The 21,283-nt window shown below is 55.6% G+C and overlaps 1 protein-coding gene across 1 annotated transcript in view; it reads right to left on the bottom strand.

Moving 5' to 3' along the window:
* MROH2A (maestro heat like repeat family member 2A) overlaps positions 1-21,283 on the bottom strand; it is a 50,562-nt gene that overhangs the window by 1,662 nt on the left and 27,617 nt on the right. The window contains exons 21-40 of the mRNA XM_031452446.2: positions 20,444-20,563; positions 20,122-20,244; positions 18,845-18,997; positions 17,559-17,681; positions 15,755-15,834; positions 14,056-14,161; positions 13,176-13,271; positions 11,069-11,173; positions 9,800-9,923; positions 9,098-9,216; positions 8,140-8,292; positions 7,560-7,714; positions 5,489-5,648; positions 5,224-5,417; positions 4,728-4,865; positions 4,016-4,130; positions 2,778-2,924; positions 2,494-2,676; positions 1,818-1,973; positions 73-204 (exon numbers count right to left, since the gene is read on the bottom strand). Coding sequence (XP_031308306.2) covers positions 73-204; positions 1,818-1,973; positions 2,494-2,676; positions 2,778-2,924; positions 4,016-4,130; positions 4,728-4,865; positions 5,224-5,417; positions 5,489-5,648; positions 7,560-7,714; positions 8,140-8,292; positions 9,098-9,216; positions 9,800-9,923; positions 11,069-11,173; positions 13,176-13,271; positions 14,056-14,161; positions 15,755-15,834; positions 17,559-17,681; positions 18,845-18,997; positions 20,122-20,244; positions 20,444-20,563 — 2,682 coding nt within the window. The remainder of the gene's footprint in view (positions 1-72; positions 205-1,817; positions 1,974-2,493; positions 2,677-2,777; positions 2,925-4,015; positions 4,131-4,727; positions 4,866-5,223; positions 5,418-5,488; positions 5,649-7,559; positions 7,715-8,139; positions 8,293-9,097; positions 9,217-9,799; positions 9,924-11,068; positions 11,174-13,175; positions 13,272-14,055; positions 14,162-15,754; positions 15,835-17,558; positions 17,682-18,844; positions 18,998-20,121; positions 20,245-20,443; positions 20,564-21,283) is intronic.

The raw sequence follows: 21,283 nt of genomic DNA, 5'->3' as shown, positions 1-21,283 counted from the left end.
AGCAAAATCCCAAGCCCCAAGCCACTGGTGGGGGCCACCTCCCACGGGCCCATCCCCCCTCAGCTTCCTCACCAGGACGGAGCACAGGGTTATCTGGAAAACGGTCATCTCCTTGGCTGCAAAGGCATCACTTTTGTCCAAGGAGCTCTCCAGGGCCTTCCAGCCCCAGAAGTGCACACACTGGAACATGGTAACCACACAGGCCTGGAAAGACACAGGACAGCAGGAGAGGCGTCAGGCAGACCCAGGGGCTCCCCACAAGGGGCGGGGCTCGCAGGGCTGGCATTTCACAGATAAGCTGGAGGGCAGCCCCCGAAAAGCCTCAGGAAGCCAAAGAAGGGCGGGCTGGCAGGCCCGGGCAGGGGGCCTAGGACCCGAGCCCTGCCAGCATATATAACATCTGCATGTGCATTTACTGAAAAGCCCCTTGGGGACAGGTGCAGCCCCCTCACCCCTTTAGCCAGCACCCTGGCGCCCTCAGCAGCCCTGCCGGGGACCTGCCCCTCCGGAGCCTCAGGATCAGAATGGGATGGGCTTTCTCGTCCCCCTATCCCCCCCGCCCAGCTCTCCCTGTCCCTGGGTGCGCAGCATCCAGGCCCCCGCCTCTGGCCTCCAGTGGGGTTAGGCCACGGGGCGATACTGATTGAGAGCAGGGAGAGAGGTTGGGGTATCTATTCATCCAGGAGCAGGAGTGGCAGCAGTGACCCCTCGGGTGAGCGCCTTCCAGTGTTGGTCTCTGCTCTTTGTGGTTCCTTCATCAAAGTCTCTCGGTCACCCTTCTGGTCACTCCCTTCCCTGAAGCCCTGCCCTGCAAGTCAGCTGCTCATGAAATGGGAAAGGAGTGTGAGCTGCTGACAGAAGGCAGTGTGGATTAGTGAGGAGTGGAGTCTCTGAGACGTGACACTTCGTGCCCTGGGTCACCAGTGTCCCCGAGGTAGAGCCGGGGCAGGGAGGTGGGGTGGGGGCCACCCTGAGTCCGGAGTGTGTCAGCTTGAGGATGCTACCTGGACCCATGCCCCACATGGAAACCTGCAGCCCTCAGCAACAGAACTGAAGGGACTTGTGACCCCAGAATGGGGGCCAAGGCACTAGTTGAAAGTGCCCTGCTGAGAACCCCTCGTTGGAGGCCGGCTGTATCCCCATGGCTTACTGGGTGGTGGCAGAACCTCCCCTAATCTCAGCCATCTCCCCAGCCGCTCTCCCCAGGCTAGAGGGAGGAGAGAAGACAGAGATCAGGGTCCTGGGTGGTATGTGGGGCGGGGCGTTCCATACGTATGTGTCCCCAGCCAGCCAGTGTTAGCTGAGGAGGCAGCAGTTAAACGAGGGGTGGGGGTCTCCCCCTCCTCCCACCCCAAAGCAACAGAGGAGCCTGGGAGAGGGGGAGAATCATGTTCAGAGAGCCAGGCCCCCTCCACTTTTGCTGGCAGCCCCAGCACAAGCCCGCCCCACTGGGAGCCGGTAAGGAGAGATTTAAGGTGTGTTTTAAACATGACTGAGTCGTAATTCCCCAAAGTGATGGCAACTTACAGGATCTGATAGAAGAAAGGGCGATTGGTGAAGGTGCCTGCAGAAGAAGGAAACTCTGCCGTGTTCCCCCGACAGAGCCGAGACTCCTCAATAAGCCAGTTTGTGGGCGTCTTGAATGGTCCCTTCCCCAAACTGGCGCGAGGAATCAGCAGACTGTGGGCTCTGGGCTGGCGGGGAGGCTGAGTGCGGTAGGAGGAGCCCCGCTAGCTGAGCCATTGGACCCCAAGCATGTGCTCCCTTTGGGGACAGCAGGCCCCAGACTTCGGACACAAAGCCCAGCTGTGTCTTACCTGGGCTGCTTCAGAGCTGGGGTCCTGGCAATGCAGCATGAGGGGGACCCAGGCTTTCTTTACTTCTTCCTTGAAGAAATGCTTCTTGGAAATCCTGACCACCTTTGCCAGCTTCCCGAAGAGGATGAAGGCTTTTAAACGCAGCAGCTCGCTCTCCTGTGGCCGAGATGTACAAACAAGTTCTGAAATTCGGGAAGCAAGAAGCCCAACAAAACCCCAGCCATTCTCCGTGGACCCTTTTAAATGGCTTGGCCCCTGCGAAGCCTTCTGGGTCATTCCATCAGAATGGAGCCTCTCCTGCAGGGCACTCGGGACAGGGCATTACTCTGGTATGGGTGACCTCCTCTTCCCTAGACGAGGGCTGTGCTGGATCTGACTGCATCTGCCCGCCCGGCAGCATCCCCACCCCACACGTCACAGGTGCCCGAAGAGCGCGGCTGCCAGGAAGTAAAAGCAGGGGAGGAGGGTCCCATGGGTCCTAGAACAAGATTTTTCATTTCTTACAAGATCGCAAGATCAAACAACTGGCAGATACATCGGCAGCAAGTCAGACCTGCAGCCCAGTTCGCGCCAGAACACACCTCTTCTTTAGGGGATTAGAAGCGCCCATGCGTCCACAGACATTTGCAGGACCCCACGAGGGCCAGGGCTGAGCTAGTCTCCAGTGAGGACTCACACTGTCAAAGAAGGTTCTGCACCGCTCGGAGATGGCGTCAAAGGCCGGCCCCATGTCCCCTTCCCGCAGTTCAGCCAAGACCTTGGCCAGGGCCTCCATGCCCTCGGAGGTCACGCTGGTGCTCACGGGGCCCCTCAGGGAGTAGAGGCACTTCTTCAGTAGGAGCTTCCGGTACTGCCTCACCTGGTGGGGGGGTCAGAGCACGGGGAGCTGTCAGCCCCACGGTTGACGAGGACACACGATCCTGCACCCCTGGGTCCTGGGTTCAGGGTTGGGCGCAGGACCTTCTTGGGGGCGCCAAGGGCCATGTTGCCGAGGGCACGAAGGGAGAGCACCCGCAGGGCCTCATCCTCCTGGTCCACACCCTTCTCCAGTATCAGCACCGCCGGCTTCAGCAGCTTCTCCTGGTACAGGATCGGGTAGCTCATGAACTGGAAAGGAGAACTTTCCACAATTATCCCCAAGAGAGGCCCAGTTCTCAGCCACAAAATGGGACGTGTGATGATAGTCCCTGCACAGCGTGGTCTCTGTGACGAGGAGAGGATTCTGAGCCCCAGCTCCCGGGACCAACTCTTGGCTACTCCGCCGGCCAGCTGTGGGACCCTGGCAAGCCACTCAACCCCTCTGAGCCTCAGTTTCCTCATCTGTAAAGGGACGGCAATACCAGGGCCTGCCTCATGGGGTTGCTGTGAGGATTTGATAAGGAAAGACGTCAGAAACGCTCGCTAGGGTGACCTCTATGAACACACTCATTCGTCATTTATTTCTTCAGTTAACACGATGGGAGCAGCTACCGTGGGCAACCGCCCTGCCCACCGTGTCTGAACAGGAATGCACAAGAAGCATGGATTCCACTCATCTGGGACTCAGAGGGTCACTACCGGCCGGCACGCAAAATGCCAGGACCTCAAGTCGACGGGGAGCCCTCGGCATGCGTGTGTGCACGTGTGTTTTATAAACCTTAAGAAAACTAAAGACCTAATTGGTTCCTCCAAAACTGAAAATCCTCAGCCCCTTATAGAGCAAGTTTGCTGTCCCCTGCGTTCGGTCAGTGGTTGGTCCCTACGGCACACTGGGCATCAGGCAGCCAACAGAATTTCTCCTAAGAGTTTTCTGGCCAGTTCCTCCAGGACCCATAAGTGCCCCAAATGCATGGAAGGGTAGCTGGGCCCCAGCGGCTATCACCCCCACCCCTTCCTGCCTGGCAAAGCCTGGCTCGCCTTCCAAAGGGAAGCCCGCCTCTGGCTCCCTGGTGTTGCCGCACTCACCACGGCACACATCCATCATCTGCTATGCATCAGGGCCCAGGCCGCATCCCGTAGTGCCTGCCCCAAATTACTCATGTGATGAATGAACGAAGGAGCGAATGAGTGAATGAACACACATTGAGGGATGTTCACCTGTCCCTCCACCAGACTCAAATGCCCCTCAGAACCAGGGAGTCTGCCCCTGAGAAGAGTCCCCAGGAGACCCCGGGGGTCGCCCTCCGCCCTGCCCCTCCACGCCCACGCCGCGGCCTCACCTCCGCGCAGACCGCCGTGCTGCTGATGCGCCAGCTCAGGGTTTTCGACTCCATGCCCTTGACCACCAGCTCCGACAGCCTCTGCCCGCAGCCCTCCGCGATCCACACGCACAGCCTGCAGAGGACAGCACCGCGGGGAGGGGGCTTCTCAGCTCCTGAGGGCACAGCTGCTCTGGGGCAGGGCGCCCTGGGTCAGGTATCCTAAGAGGTCAGGGGTCACTGCAGTACTGACTTTCCACTTCCTTTTTTTAAAAGGTATCTTTTATTTATTTGGGGAGGGGGATTAAGTTTTGTTTTTTTTTTAATGGAGGTGCTGGGGATTGAACCCAGGACCTCTTGCATGCTAAGCACGCGCTCTACCACTGAGCTATACCCTCCCCCCTCCATCTCCTTTTAATAAAAGGGACCAGAATGAGGGCCACCCATAAGAGCTCAGGATCCAGGAAGTAATTCCCAGTCCCCGCCCAGCTCAGAAGCCCTGTGTGACCTCGAGCACACCCCACCTGCCTTGGACCTCACTTTTTTGCCTTGGAGCAGGAAGGGCTGGAAGAAAAGATGCTCTCTGCCTGCACCCTGCTGCCACCCAGAGTCTGGGACACAGGACAACATAGCCATCCCCCCTAGTGAGGGGTTCAGCCACGACCCAGACCTTGCAGCAAGGAGATGTCTCTGCAAGCCCCCACCGCCCTGCCCCGTGGAGCTGGGTGCCCACCTGGCCAGCAGGCTCACTCCCTGCAGGAACGTCTCGCTGCTCTCCAGGAGCACCCACATGCCCTGCTCTTCCAGGCTGTGAAGCAGCGGCTCAGTGTTGAGTCTCCTGAACAAAAGCTGCATGGATTTGATCGTGATCCTGGAAGAAGCCACATCATGGCGTGGCTGCCCTGCCAGGAGCACCCATCACGCCTCCGAGGGGCAAGCTCCACACCCAGGCCTGGGAAGGGGTGCCCAACACCAGAGGGGCCTCACTCAAGGGGCCAAGAGCCATCGTGGGAGAGGGTGAGTCTTCAAACTCTGAAAACCATACCGTGCTAGACTCATAGGTGGGAGGGCTGTGAGTAAGATTAGCTTCCAAGAACGCCTCCCCACCAGGAGGGGTTGATGAGGGCTTCCCGGTGGAGGTAACACTTGGAGTCCAGTGATTTCTATGAGGCCGCATCCAGCCCAGGCCTGCTGCTCTGCACCCCACGCCCACCTACCCTCGAGAGTACCTTTGCAGGTTGATCTCCTCAGGGAGAGTCCCCGTGTGGACGACTCTCCATGTTTTCAAGACGGGCGACACGGGCTCTGGCTCCTGGCTGCTGCTGAGCTGGAGCAGGAGGGTGTAGACGAGGTCCGGGAAGAGCCCCGGGAGCATGTCGCCCTTGTCCATCTTCTCAATGAGAAGGTAGATGGTGCACAGGATCTGCAGATAGAAGGGCCAGAGGTGTCGGGGTTCAAACTGAGCCCCCAAGGAGGGCCTGCCCTGTGACTCACCATCAGAGGGTCCACTGCGGCCAGGCGCCAGATGTCGGCCTTGGAGGTGGCGTTGGCCCTGGGCGTGAACTTCAACTGCAGCCGGCCCATCAGCCCGCGGAGCATCTCCCGGGCAAGGGGCACATTCTCCACCACAGCCAGCCACACCTCCGTCAGGTGGCTAGCCAAAGACAGGGGACAAGGACTGTGGGTTTGGGGCCATGAGTCCTGGTGGGTCAGAGCCCCTGTGGATTCTAGGGCAGCCCCCTGGGTACGGGCTGGACTCTGGGTCTCAGGGAGGTGGAGTGAGCCACCAAAGCCTGAGCAACTAGAAGCTGGGTCCCAGCTCCACGTCCAGCCATGTGCTCTGCTCACGGTACTGCTGGGAACACCACGGCCCCGCTCGGAAGCCCCAGCTCTGCTGCTGGGGGACCCCAGGAGACCCCACCGGACCTACTGTGTGATGACTTTAAGTATGTGTCCTGTCACAGCTTCCAAGTGCCCGGCCATGTCGGGTGGGCACTAGGCAGCTTGCTAATGCTGCATCACTTTACTCATCCCAACATGTCAGTGTGGAAGGAGCCTCCGTCTCCAATTCCACAGAAGAGGAGAGGAGGCCTGTGGAGGTCAGGTGACCTGCCAGACTACAGCCTGATCCCCAAGTCCAAGCCCACAGCCCTGCCAAGAAGGGAAGGGCCCCAGGACAGTGATGTAACAGGTACAAGCAGGTGGGGGCTGGTGGGCTCTGAAGCACAAATACCACAAATACAACAGGATCAAACTGCCTGTTTGAATCCACAAAACCAAATACTCAAGTGCAGGGAAGTGACTTTTGGGTGGGGGGTGTGGCAGGGAGCCTGGTGGCAAGAATTGAAAGGAGGGTGGGCATAGCACACTCACTAGCAACAGCTTCTCCGAAAGAAGCCCTGGGAGTATAAGGAAACAAGAAGGCGGGGACCTCAGGCCTATGACTCAAGAGATAACCACATGAGAGTGAAGGAAGACCTGGGCTCCAGAAAGAAAGACAGCCCACCGATGCCTCGATGCACTGTGAGACCCTGAGCAAACGACCCAGCTCAGCCAAGCCCAGGCTCCTGACCACAGGATCTGGGAGGTGATAAATGGCTGTTATTCCAAGTTGGTGGCAATTTGTTACTCAGCAATAGCTAACCAATACAGTGAAAGCCAGCATAACATGGTCACCAAAAACGCCAGCCAGAGGCCCCACCCCAGCACTGCTCCAAGAGGGGCTAACCCTCATTAAATCAAGCCACCTGTACCACCTTCCCACCTGGACCCAGGGCAGGGCTGTCATTCCAAGAAACAGCTCAAGGGTGGAGCCAGGCCTGCATCTCACACAGGGCAGCCTGGGAGTTTCTAGATCTGATGACTTTGCTCCAAACTCTCTTTTCTCTGGTCATAGCATCTTCCATGGCATCTGCCACATCTCCCTCCACCAAGTCTCTAGGCTGCCCTTTGCTCCTCGGTCTCCACTGATCTGGGAACACCTGCCCAGCTCTTTCTAGGCCCTCCCCAGTGAATTCCAGTACCATACCAACATACTCATTCCCCAAACTGGTGAGATCCTGCCAGCTGCCTGTGCGACACTGTGACAGAGACACCAGGACTGGACACTGTGTATTTAAGAAGGAGGGTTTGCCCTACTTTACTATGAGGCCTCCTAAGGGGCCTAAGGCTCTGTCATTCCTCCCTTGGGCACCTGGTCCAGTCACTTCACTCTCAGGACTTTGGTGGGGAAGGAGGGAGGACAGAGTGGAGCTTCTCCAGAGGCCTGCTCGGGCCATGGGGCCACATCCTGTGGTTTATCCGGCCCCAAGCTCAGTCCTCCACTCAGTCCTCTCTGAGCCCAGAGAGGGTGATGCAGGAAGTTATAGGATGGAGCTGTAAAATCAAGACTCCAGGTCCAAGGTTCCCAGAAGCTGTACCGCCGACGGCGATTCAGGAAGAGGGTTTGACCTGCCCCAGGGTCAGACAAGACACTACCCAAGTCTTCCGGGACGTGTTGATGGTGGTGAGTTGGGCAGGGACTGGGTGAAGCTGGAGGCCTTGGCCCCACCCCCAGGGCACCCACCTCTCCATGGGCAGGGGCTGCCGCAGCAGCGACGTGAGCACAGTCTCCTGGTGGTGGTATGCCAGCAGGAGGATGCCCTCGGTCAGGACGCGCCGCACCTCCGGCTGCTCCACCACGGGCAGGTGGACCAGGATGGCGCCCAGGATCTCAGCCACCTGGGAAGGGGAAGGGCATCAGCCCAGCCCTCGTGGACCGCCTGCCCTCACCCACTGTACACCCCTCCTCCGGGACTCTTGCCCAAGATGGGTAGGTTAAACCACCAGCACCCCCTCCAAGGCATCCTCTAGTCTCTTGCAGGATTTTGTCAGACTTTCGGTGTGGGAGGCTGTGTGGTCGAGGAGAGAGAGCCTCGGGCCTCCAGCCCACCATCCACTTACTGACCGAGCTACCTTCCACGTGCTCTTTCTTGTTCTAGAACACTACTTCCTCTTCCTCTTTACAGCCTTGGGCTTGCGGGGGGGGGGGGGGGGCAGGGAAGGAGGGACTCCTCAGCCAGTGAGGCTGGGCCCTTGCCCGTCCCTCTAGGCTGGGTGCACCAGGCAGCTTCAGGCCCCAGGTGACCAGGCCACGGCTCTGCCACCTTGTCCTCCAGCTCCTTGACCCGCATCTGGAGGAAGGTGCCCATCCAGGCGGCGGAGGCCCTGTCGTGCTGCAGCTCTGTGGCCCCGATGTTCTCACAGAGTTTCCGGATGAGCGAGACCACCTCATCACAGTTAAACTGCGAGCAGGCCACCTAAAACAAGAGCAGGGCATTCCCAGGGTCTGGCAACCAGGACCCCAGGATCTCCTTGCCCACCTGTCACCACGGACGTCCCTGCTCTTCTGCCCAACATCACGGCCCCAGCCCAGGCCCCCATCCTCCCTCAAACCATTGCCACTGCCTCCTCCCGCCTCCCAGCCCAGCCTCCGGCCATCTCAGTCACCAGCCCCTACTTCAAAGCCTCCAGGAGGCACCCCAACCTCTCCCTCACCTCATCACCTACCCCAGTGAACCCCGGACAGGAAGCTTCTCCCCAAACCCTCCCTGTCCTGACTCTGCTGCCCTGCAGCCTTTGCTCAGGGTATGCCCTGAGCCCCCACATCCTTTCACCTGTCCTGCCGATGCACACCCGCCCTGCTCCACAAAGTCTCCTCTGCCCCGTGAGGCAGGAGGGACCTCGCCTCTCTGCAGCTCCTAGAGCGTGGGCGGCTCTGGATGCTTCCGGTCACCAGTGCACCATCAGCCTGCCCATGTACCACCACCTGGGTGCAGGGCCTCATGTTCAGTTCTTTCCGGGGCCCCCTCCACCCTCAGTGTGGCACATGATAGGGACAAAGAGAAGACAGCCTGGGGCCATTAAGCACCTACTATGTGCCAGGCACCACAATGGGGACCTTACATATTACAGGCCATTTAAATACACACGGCATGAATTTGACCAAGGGCTGTAGAAGCCGTGACCCCCAGATGAGGGTGTGGAACTGAGCAAGGTCCTGTCCCCTAGAGGTGGCCCAGGCACCCAGAGACCACAGCCCACACAACCTTGCTGGCTCGTCACCTTGGCGATTCTGAAGGATGCACTGAAAATCTTCTCCATGTCTGAGCCCTGCAGGTCCTCCTTACATTTCTCAAGCTCCAACTCCTTGGAAGCACCCCACGAGGAGCAGGTCTGGCTTGCTGGTGGGAATACAATTTCAGGCATGACCAGCCATGACAAAGGCCGGGCCACAGGCCGCATCATGGAGGCCTCCTGCCCCAGCCCTCGGGGCGCTCTGGATCCGCGGCCTGGACTGCCCTCCAGCACCTGGACTTCCTATCCTACGGCCTTGCCCTCGCACCACCTCTCCGCACAGCTCAGACGCCAGCTCTCCCGGATGCCCTCCTATGACGGACGCTCCGCCAGCTGCCAAGCCAGAGGCCAGCTCTCCCCCTCTGGAGGTCACCACGCTGCTTTCCTCTGAGTTCATCTCTGGCCAGTTCTGCATCTTTAGTGCCTGTGAGCTGACCGTGTCCAGTGGGGCTCCTCAGTGCCCAGCACACTCCCTCAGTGAGTCAGCTGACCAAATGAGCCTCTCCTTCTGGGAGCTTCCATGCCATCTCAGTGAGCTCTGCATCCCCTCCACCATCCCTGCTGGTCACCCTTGTTTGTCTACACAGAGAGGCCACATACCCCACCCCAAGACAGCCCCATAGCCCACGCTGCTGGTGTTAACCCTCCCGGCCTGGAGACGATGGTTCTCATGACCTGCCTTCCCCATACCGTGCAGGTCCAGCAGGCGGGACAGGACGTCCACTGAGGCCATGCGGGTTCTTCTGTGCGAGTCACAGGTGCATGGGGCGATGAGTCCGATCAGGGCACCAAACTGCCCCAGCTTCAGAGGGATCTGAAGTACAGAAGACCTCAAGGCTCACACCGTCTGTCCAGCCAAGCACACGTGGTGCTGCCCGAAGGCAGTGTAACCAGCAGCCAGAGAGGGTAAACACGCTCTGAGACCACTCCTGACTGGGAAGGGGGAGGCTGCCACCGCCTGCCTGCGCCTGAGCTTCCATTCCCGAGCCCCACAGCTGCGCCCCTGGAGGTCGAGTAGCCAGGGTCCAAGAAGTCTGCTCAGATTCGCCCCTGTGACCTCGGGCCCAGGTACTGCGTCTGGGCGCCCACCTGGTTCCTGTGACTGAGACCTGGCTTCAAATCTGGGCATCCCCACTCCCTCGCTGTGTGACCTGGGTTGGGTGCTTAGCCTCCGGCCCTCATGTAAATCAGAGGCGTCTGTCAATCACAGGCGATAATGGTGCCTCTTCTTTCAGGAAACGTCATGAGAGCCACGACAGAGAACTCAGGCACCGCACTCTGCGCAGCACCTGCCCTCAGATGTTACTTAGCACTGGCCTTGGCCCAGGCCTTGCTTTGCTGGGCCTGGGTCCCCCCGAAGGTGCTCCAGGACTGGGGTCCTGCCCACCTTGTTCTCACTGTGCACCAGCCCTAGACGTGAGGCCTGTCCCCACACCCCAGCCCCAGGACACCCCCGTCCTACCCACACTGTCCCTGAAGACCAGACCATCAGAGTGTGACGCCAGCAAGCGCGGGCGGCAGGGGCTCACGGAGCCGTGTCAGCTGCTTAACCAGCCAGAACACCTCGTCGCTTCTCGAGATGTTGTGATGCTTGTGGCACTTGTCAAGCTTTGTAAAATGTCTGATTTGGTAGTGATTTATTTTCTCATCTAAGTATATACTCACTTTCCTGACCAAGGTGGTATTCACAGTGGTGTGGCCTCACCCCTGCATGCACCTCAGGCCCCATGAAACCCGATCCACGCCACGCCCACCCCCTCCCTCGCCACCCGAGGGCCCAGGGCCAGCTCCTCCCAGAGCGTCCTCTGCCATTCCCAAGCGAGGCAGCCTCCTGCCAGGGGACCCTTCCAGGGGCAGGACTTGATTTCAAACGCATTTCTTCTTCTCATGAATAGAGACAGGAATTTCTCTGTGGGTGTCAGAGCGGCAGGCTGGGGGGCAGGGGGCTTCTGGACTCACACAGACGCCAACACTTTGGACGTAGATCTGCATGAGGTGGAGATGGAGGTTCATGGCCTTCTCCCGCTCCCATTCTTTCTCCGACAAGATCCACTTTTCCAGGAGCTACAAGTAGAGCGTGAAACACAGAAAGGGACATTGAAATCCAGAGGCCAGCCCTTCCCTGGCCTGCTCTCCTGGTCTCTCCCACTCAGAGTCTAACTTGCAGGGCCTGGGTGGTTCTAGACGCTGGTCTCTTTCCAGGCCCCATGCACCCCTAGGGGGATGAGGTTGTGAGAGAAGAAAGAACACCCCCAGCACCCTACCAGGAAGGCGCTGGACTGACAAGCTTGGCTTTGTCCCAAATGTTTGCCTGTGGGTGAGAGGCCGGGAACACAGCCCAGCCCGCACTCCGGGGCCTGTGTGGTCATGTCCCTAGTAACAGAGTTTAACAAAGCACGAAGCAGAAACTGATGAAGCTGAAAGGGGAAATAAACAAACCCCCAGTGGAAGTCAGAGATTTCAGCAGCTTCTCCCTCAATAACTGATAACCAAGGAGACAGAATCGGGAAAGATGCAGAAAGCTCGGACAACCAACCCGACCTAATTGATATCTAGAACATTCCACCCAAAGCAGCAGAACACTTTCCAGATACACCAAGACAGGCCACACCTGGGCAATGGAATAAGTCTCAATTGATTTAAAAGGACTTGAATTATGCAAATTCTGTCCTCAGACTACAAAGGAGTTAAATTAGGAATAAAAAAAAAAACTCTGGAAAACTCTCAAATATTTGGAATTAGAAATTTCTAGATAACCATGGGTCAAAGGAGAAGTCGAAAGAGACATTAAAATGTATTTTGAACTGAAATAAAATTAGAACACAACATATAATATTTGTGGGGCGCAGTGACAAAGAACAAAGGCAGTCGACTCCTACTGTCTGCTCCTGATTTCAAGACTTAATGTAACGTTGTAGGAATCAAGACAGGATGACACTGGTGTAAAGATAAGACAAATATATCAATAGAGCAGGATGGGTGTCCAGAAATAGATCCACACATACGTGGTCAATTGATTTTTGACAAGGATGCAAAGGTAATTCGATGGAGAAAAGATAGTCTTGCTGACATATGATGCTGAAACAATTGGTTATCCATGTGCAAAAAAATAAAAGAAAATAAACTTTGATTCATATTAAAAAAGAAAACTTAACCCAAAATATATCATAGACTTAACTCTACACCCTGAAACTGCCAAGTTCTAGAAGAAAATCTAGGAGAAAATTTTTGTGGTCTTGGGTTAGGCAAAGATTACTTAGACATGACACGAAAAGCATGACCCATAGAAGAAAAAAATGATAAATTAGACTCCATCGAAATTAAAAGCTTCAGCTCTTCAAAAGACACTGAAATTAATGAAAAGGTAAGTCACAGACCAGGAGCAAATGTTTGCAGATCACCTAAAGGACTTGTTTTCAGAACATCTAAAACCTCCTCCAACTCAATAATGAGAAAGTAAACAACCTAATTAAAAAAGAAAAAACCCTACTGGCACCCTTCAAGAATACCAACATTATGAAAGACAATGAAAGGCTGAGGAATTGTTCCAGGTTGAAAGAGAGAGTGAGGAGACATGACAATTCATTGCAATGCATAATACAGATTAGAACCTAGGTTTGGGGGAAAATAACTTAAAAGGATATTATTGGGACAATTAGAAGGTAGATTAGAATGTAGCATTGCTTCAATATTAAATTTCCTTGTTTTGATCACTGTGTTGTTGTTATATAAGAGAACATTTTTGTCCTTCATGTCAGCAACCAACACTATGTGATTCAAAAGGGGCGTGCGTGTGTGTGTGTGTGTGTGTGTGTGTGTGAATGAGAAAAAGAAAGAAAAAGAAAGTCACAAAATTATTAAGAACCGTGGATCTGGTTGAAAAGTGTACAGGAGTTCTTTGTACTATTCTTGCAGCTTCTCAGCCACTTTGAAGTTTTATCTAAACAAAATTCCCCCAATCAGTTTTTAATGTGTACCCCTGCTTCCCACAGAGCCTCTGGCTCTCAAGCCAGCTTTCTGGGAGGGGTGGCCACCCTGGCTTCTGGCCCCTCGCCAGACAACTTACATGCACCATCTCCTGCAGCCCCTTGGGGTCCAGCTGCCTCTGCATGAGGCCCTCCATCAGCTGCTCCAGGGCGCACAGGGTGTTCACATAGAGGGTCTGCGGTCAAGAGAGGGGAGAGCTGGAGCCACACACAGCCACCCACTCCGACTCTGTGCAGGTCCACTCCAGGGTCACGTACTGTGAGATGGTCTGATAATCGCCCTTTGACTTTTGCTTAGATTGAGTTCTCTAAACCTAGCTTCTCATGTGACGTGTGAGACAACCTCTAGAGGGACCCGTTTTACAAAGGGGAAAACCGAACTCCTAGAGCCTAGGTCTCCTGACCCCTCATCTGGGGCCAAGACCTTCAGGCACAGATGGCGACCTGCCCACAAAAGATTTGTCCTCCTTTTCCACAGCATTACTGGAAACCAGCCATCCAGGCAAGGACTACATTTCCCAGGATCCCTTGCATCCAGGTGGAGCCATGTGACTGAGTTCTGGCCAGTGGAAGATGGGCAAAGTGGCTTAGAAACCCTCCAGGCTCTCTCTCAAGCTGGGTATCAGTGCCCACAGGGACTTAGGAGCCATGCGTTGGAGACGCTGGTGCCTCTGTCAGCCTGGGTCCCTGAATAACCGCATGAAGCAGCCTCATCGCCACCTCTGCTGCCAATTAGACTTAATGTGAGGGAGAAATAAACTTTCATCATGTTAAACCATGGAGATTTCGGAGTTTGTTACAGCAGCCAGCATTCCCTTACACTTACTGACAGAGCCTGCTGCACTTTGCTGCCTCCAGCCACTCACAGGTGGCTCAGGATGGTGGGCTCTCGGCACTGCCCGTGTTAATGTGAACTTCCAAGTCCTGACGCAGAAAATGAGGTGACCCAGAGGGACCTACCTTAATGGACTCATTTTCTCCTGGGGGTTGGAGAGAAATGACAGAATGTATACTGATATCCATCAGCTCACTGCTTTCCTCTGTGGAGTAGAAAGGCTTCAGTTTGCTAGAGAAAGAAGTGACAAGAGGAGCAGTCAGTGGGGGGTTGAGAACCCGCCACCCTCTGCCCAGCCTGGGGTGTGGAGGTGTGTCAGAGAATGAGGGAGAGGCCAGCATCCCTGGTTGGGGGCTCAGACCTGCATCCCTTCCCAGGGCCCTGGATCCACCCACCACCAGTATCCAGTGACTGTCTGTGATTGATGGGGAGACTCAGGGGCCCAGGGCCACCTCTCCTACTTATCGCCTGTGCTGAGCCTGCCCCTCTCCTGTTCTGGAACATTCCATCACTCCTCCCTAACCACAACCAAGGACTCTGCCTCCCAGGCTGGTCCTGGCCCAGGGGTTTTCAATGGTAATACCTGGAGCTTATTAGAAATGCAGATTCTGTGGCTCGACCGCAGAGCTACCGAACCAAAAACTCCAAAATGGAGCCCAGCCGTCGGTGTTTTAATAAACCTTCTGGGGTGGTAGCTAGCTGCTTGGTGCGTGCTAGCTCATTCTCTTTCTGCCCACTTCATAGACAGTTCTCAAGCCTAGGTGCCCACTAAGATCACAGGAGGGCTTTTCAATTAAGGGCTTCAAGGGCCATGCCCAGCTCCGGGGATCTTACTTAAGGGTCTAGGGTGGGGGTGGGTATCAGCGCCGCTCAAAGTTCCCCACTGGCTCTGCTGTGCCTCCAGCATTGGGAGCCACCGCCAGCTTTAAATCCCTGCCCCCAAAGGGGTCCTGCACTTCACCCTGCCAGTTCAGCTCCTACCCAAATCTGGTCATTTTGTTTAAGTCAAAAGCCAACTCTCCCACCAAGGCCTTTGACAGCCTTTGTTATATCGACTGAGTGGCATCTTATTAGCAGCCCCCTTGTTTGGTTTTACTTAGCTATTTTCCTACAAATACTCAGCTCCGACCTGTAATTCCTTGTGTGTGTGTTTCTTACCTCCAAGTCCCCGAAGGGATGTTTGTGAATTTTGTTTGAAATCTGCCCATGTGCTCCCTCTTAAAGCGACAGAGAGTTCTGCTATGAGCCTAAATGTTGACTCTGACGCCATAGGTGAAGAATTCCTAGAGCCCACTTGGCCACTTCAAATACTCATTTACAAACACCTTTCTTCCCGCACCTTCCCCTGCCCCACCAGCGGACAGACAATTCCCAGAAGGCAAACCTCAGCCTTCTATTACTTTGTATTAACTGTATCAATACTGGATCAATAAATACATTCCTTGACTGAGCCCAGCCCAACCTGAAGGACGGTCTTTCCCTGCTGTGCTATGCATCACCACTGTGGGATTTCTAGCTCAAAACATCCCCTAAGGGACCAAGGAGTAGCCCACCCACCACCAGCCATTCACCTCCCAATCCAAAGAGAAGAGCCTGACTTGAAGTATTGCTGAGAATTATGGGAAAGAGCTGGTGGGAGCAGACCTCCCCCCTTCCTAGGAAGGCCCATTGCCCTGGAAGCTGCATCCCGACTTGCTGGCTACAGAGGAGGAGAGGGCAAAGGAGGTGCGAGCCCCCGCAGAGCACTGGCGGGGGGGGGGGGTGTCTCAGACTTTGCCTCCACCCAGGGGAGGCATCTGGGACCCAGGCAGGGGCCCAGCTCACCTCAGGTGCGAGAGGGCCTCCATCGCCATCGTCCGTACAGGAGAAACCAGGCTGTCAGTTGGTTCTGCCTTGATGATCGTCTGTCCGGAGAGCAGGGAGTGAGCTCCCAGCCACCCAGAGTCCCGGGACAGGCAGCCGAGTGGCTTGGGCCGACAGTGACCATGATGGCGGCTGCACTCGGGGGTGACAGCCAGGAAGGCCTGACATTGTGTGATCAGCTCTGATACCCCACACCATTTTCATTCTTTTTACAGTCAGTGGCCTTCGACATTCTAGGTAGGGAAGGCAGCAAAATCTGGCAGGAGGAGTGGGGCTGAGAGAGGCCTGGGCTCCTGGATCAGGTCTGCACTCGCTGGCTGTGTGTCCTGGGCAAGGCGCTTCCCGCTCCTGATCCCGTGCATGGAAATGAGCACTGGGCCAGGCCAGCGGGTATTACAGGCATAAAGTTCCCGGCCCCCGGCGGGAGCCTAACAACTGGGTGTTTCCTAATCAGGGCCTCCTGTTCCACCCACAACTCACTTCCCTCCAGGAGTGGCTGGAGTGGCTTCCAGGGGCCAAGGCATTGCCAGGGAGTGAGGAGGTCTGGGGACCAGGAACACTGGCTGCCTCACACACCCTCAGCAGCCCCCTGTCACGGCTTCTTGCCTTCGGACCATTGACACTTTCAAGATCTTAACAGAGTTTTGTGCAAAAATAGCTTTGGAACCGAGCAGAACTCTGCCCGGACCACCCCCCTCCCAAGCGCAAAAGCCTCTACCTACGTCCCCTGCCTCCTGTGTGTAGAAAAGTGGCGTCTCCCATGCCTCCCTGAGTCACAAAAGAGCAGGCTCAAGCCATTATGATGAGGACAACAGAGTCCCAGACTCACTGTGTGACCACACTCCTGAGTTGTTTTACCGACACTATAACTGTCACCAGAGGGAGAAGGCTAACTGCGCGATGACCAGACTGCAGACATGGCATTAGCTGCTCCTTCTTGAGCAGGACTGACTCTGACTAGCACACCTTTCAATTCTTTTGACCCCACAGTACCTTGTCTTCAAAGAAGTAAGAATGAAGATTAAGTAAAGAACAGGTGACCAGATCTCTTCCCTGGCTTCCCCTTCAGGAATCTCACATACAAGCTGTGTGAACAAGGAAGCACTAAAGAAAGATGACGAGAAGCCGGCGAGCCTGCGCACAGCCAGAGGCGGCTCCAAGTCTGCTCCCGCCTCAGCGACTAGCTGAGGCTCCTTCCCCTCTTCCTTTAAACCTTTCATGGCCGAACAGAACCTGGGGAGCTGGCTCTGGGGACATGAGCCCACCTTCTCCCCAGACTGCCGGCTTTCTGATTAAAAGCAACTTTCCTTTCTACCAACATCTGCCTCTCGAGTGTTGATTTTCAAGCAGCGAGCAGCCAGATCTGAGTTCAGTGACACTTTAAGTCCTGTTTGCAAAAGATCCCTACCCCCTGACCCCTCCGATGCAGAAATACTGGGACTATATCTGGACTGACCCAGGGGACTCTGTCTCCCAGCCCTGAACTGGCCGTCTCTGGGGCATCACAGGGCCCAAGAGGGGCGGGGTCTTCAACCCTGTTTTCCAGACTGTTTTCTGGCCATGAAACCCTTCATCAGATTCCAGAATGTCACACCCAGAAGTTTTACAGTTGGATCAAAGCAGAACTGAGACAGGAGGGGCTTCAGAGACCCCCGTCACCCCCTTGTCCCTCAGATGCTTTCAGGGCCTCTCTCTGACCAGGGAGAAGCCGGTCAGCAGAGTTAGACCCCAAATCCGCCCAGGACCAAGGAAGTTCCCAGCTTACCATTATAATGCCAGTAAGAGTCGCCTTTTGGGCAAGCTGGAAGTCCTCCAGGTCCTTGATGTTTCTGATGGCATTGGTGACCTGCACCATACTCTTCAAGAAGGCTATTTTGAGGTAGATGTCCTATGCACAGACCAAGACGAGGGACCGGAGGGGCATGCTGTGAGTGAGCCCCAGAGACCCCAGGCGCCAGCCCATGTTCCTGGACCCTGTGGCCACATGGGATGCTCCTTCCCCCAGCTGAAGAAGAGTCAACGTCAGGGTGCTCCAAGAGACGGCCAGCCCCATGCTGTCCTCCAGCCACCTGACAGAGCATTTACCATCTGTGGGGACACGGGCCAGGCCCTGGACAGGGCACACCACCCTCCAGTGCCCCGCAGAAAGTGCTGCCTCCCCCAGACCCCCGCGCTGCGCCCAAGGACAGCGATGCTGGTCAGTGGGCAACTTCGCGGACCGGGGACTCCGAGCCCTGTGTGTTACCGAAGAGGCAGAATAAGTTACAGAGATAAAATTGTTTTTGCCTTTACGGCATGAATGAGCCTTGAGGACATCATGCTGAATGACATAAGCCAGTCACAAAAGAATGACACTGTGAGATTCCAGTTATATGAGACACCTGGAGTGACAGGTGCATAGAGACAGGAAGTGGAGGGAGGGGGAGGGGAGGGGAGTTGGTGGGGACAGAGTTTTAGTTTGGTTTTAGGTCTGGAGGTGGACAGCGGTGATGGTTGCACAACGGTTTCAGTGTACTTAATGCCACTGAGCTGTGTGCTTAAAAACAGTTACAATGGCAAATCCCATGTGTACTTTACTGCAAACTTAAAAACAATAAAACTTAGGTTATGTTTGCTTTATCCTCTGTTTTCTCCTCCTTATCTTTCCAAGAAAGTAGCCAGTCTTTTTGCATCTCTGCAGACAACCACACTTCTTGTGCCTTGTGAAAGGGCTGGGGTCGGGTGTCGAGGTGAGGGGCAGAGGTGAGGGCAGAGGGAGTGAGAGAGGCCGGGCAGAGTGGGGGGCTTTTGCTGTGACTTCAGGGACCCACCTTCACCCCGCCCAGCCATCGAGGGCGGGGGATGCCCCCCGGCCCTAACCCCACAGCTGCAGAGAACAGCACAGACTGTGGCAAAGGGCTTCCCAAACGGTGGGTATCAAGTAGGACTCCTGGATGTCCCCTGGGTGGGGCTGGGGGTGTCCTGGTAATGGTGCAGAGTGACTCTCTGCCAGCCCGGCTCAAGGAGGGTGTCCCTGGGCACCGGAGTGGGTGTGTGGCAACCCACATTTACCTGGCAGCTGCTGGAGTAGTGATGAATGATCTTGGCAGTGATCGGGTTGTCCAGGTGGGTGAGGAGCATCTGTGGGTGGCAATGTGAGGCCACGCAGCTGTACATCACCATGAGGGTGCCCTTCACGGTCTCCCGCCTCCAGGGGTGGTCCTTCTGCAAGGCCAACGAGAAGGGGAAGAACCACTGAGCGGATGGAGAGGGAGGGTCTGATCTTTCAGCTGACTATTTCCTGGGTGCCTGAAATGCTCACTCATTCACTCATTCATTCAACGTGTCTTTACTGAGCCCTACATGCCAGGCCCTGGGTGTACAGCGGTGAGCAAGTCAGACCAGAGCCACGACTGCCCATTAGCTGTGAGAAGGTGGTTTGTGTGGACACCCCTAAACAGAGGCTGCTGGGCCCCAACTCATCCTCTCACCTGCCGGGCACCTGCTCTGGGCCAGGGGCTCTCATGATGCTGGGGATGCAGTGGGAAGAGAGCCTCAGCCCTGCTCTCCTGGGAGGAGGTGTCAGAGGCCACCAAGCCCACCAGGAAGGAGGGTAAGGGGTCCCCCTCCTTCCAGGCCTCAAACAGAAATCCAGCTCTCAGGTCTCACTTTGTAGAGAAGCTGGGGTTGAAGCCTGGACACTCTCAAATCTCCCCATTCAAACTACCAAACCCCCAGGGCAAGGGTCCAAGGTCAAGGCAAAACCTTAGGCATCAGTGACTCTCGATGGTTGCCCACTGGGGACTCAGCCAACCTGTGGCACCGCACCCTATGGCCCGGAGGGGCAGCCTCCGGAGGCCGCCCATCGGCTGTGTGGTCCAACCCCCAGCATCCGCACTGGTCCTCTGCGGGCCTTTGAACCTGCTTCTGAGCTCTCACTTGTAGGACAGTGGACATTACAGCCCCTCCATCCCAGCTCCACTGACTCACTGAGGCAGAGCTCCCAGCACACGGCAAGCACCTGCTGGGCACCACCTGAGAGCTTCTTCAGATCCAGGGGGTTGGAGTGAGGCCTGCAAAGACCCCTGCTGCTGGCCAAAGGGGGTCACCATGAGTAGCCAGGAGCTAGGACTCCTTTATAATCTCTGGGCTCAGAAAAGACCCAGCCTATGTTCTTCAGATAATCTGAGAGCAAAGGTTTGTCAGAGGCAGCCTCCGGACCTCAGCCACTTTGGTGAAGGACACACAGCGGGAGTTCCTTACTGAAATCTAGCAAGAACCTCGGTTGGATGCGGAGAGCATCGTTCTAAGAGGCCCCCTGGACCTGACTGTGGAGCAAAGTGCCTCACCCGCCAAGCGCCGATCTGCCAGTACTGCTCCGACTCCTGGATCCTCTCCTCAAAGTCATGCAAAACATTCAGCACTGTCTTCACCTGGCCCCGGGCACACAGGCCAAAGCACAGAATCACACCCTGCAGGGACACCCAGCCGGGCAGGGTGAGGGCAGCAGGCAGGGGCAAGAGAGGAGCCCCCCCATACACATGCACACACACGCCCAGGTAAACACTCCTGCATGCCATGTACACACGCGTGCACACATACATGCACACATACATGCGTGCACACACCGCGTCCCCTGAAGGTCCAGAGGGGACGGCAGGGCACCCTCACCTCCCGGTCAAAGTCATTACTGTAGTCTGTCTTGTAGAGCAGCTCCAGCAGCTGCACCTCCACCTTGTCAGCCTCCAGGCCCACGGCCAAGGTGAAGCCCAAGGCCTGGTACAGAAAGCCCTGGAGAGGCAGAAGGAGGAAGCGAGCATCAGGCCTACTCTGACCCACTCTGGGATCACTGCCGTGGGGAGTTGGCTACCCATTCCTCTAGGTTTAAAAAAAAAGGGGGCAGACATTATGCATTTTGTAGATCCTTTAAAGGAAATATTCAGGTTATTCTGGGGGGTCGGACTGTACAAAGGCAGGCATGTTACAAATAGTGAGGGACAGGTTTCTCTCTTATATAAGTTGAATCAGTTTACACTCCCACCAGCACGTCTAAGAGCACCTGTTTTCCCACATTCTCTCTGACTTAGGATATTATCACTGAAGGTGGAACGTTCGCATTTTGATTTGTTTCTTTGATTAGTCATCTTTGCGTCTTCTCATGATCCACTCTTTGAATTTCTGCCTATATTCTTTCCCCGTTGTTGGATTATTTCCCCTATTTTATTTTTTGTTTGTAAGAACGTGTGTATATTTGGAAAAATAACAAGAACAAACATCTATCAGCTCGTGTAATCCACATGACAACTCTGTAAGGTAAATGTGATTACAGTATCTGGAGGTGAGGAAACTTGCAGGAACTGGTGGAAGCAGGATTTAAAATCAAGCATGGTGTGAGGCTCAGTTATTTTTTATTGAAGTGTAGTTGATTTACAATGTTGTGTTAGCTTCAGGTGGACAGCATAGGGTTTCAGATTTTTTTTCTGATTATGTCTCCTTATAGGTTATTATAAG

Source organism: Camelus dromedarius, chromosome 4 (assembly GCF_036321535.1).
Source record: "Camelus dromedarius isolate mCamDro1 chromosome 4, mCamDro1.pat, whole genome shotgun sequence".
In the NCBI taxonomy this organism is placed as follows: Eukaryota; Metazoa; Chordata; class Mammalia; order Artiodactyla; family Camelidae; genus Camelus; species Camelus dromedarius.
Note: the sequence above shows the minus strand (reverse complement) of the source record. Positions and strands in the feature narration are given on the sequence as shown.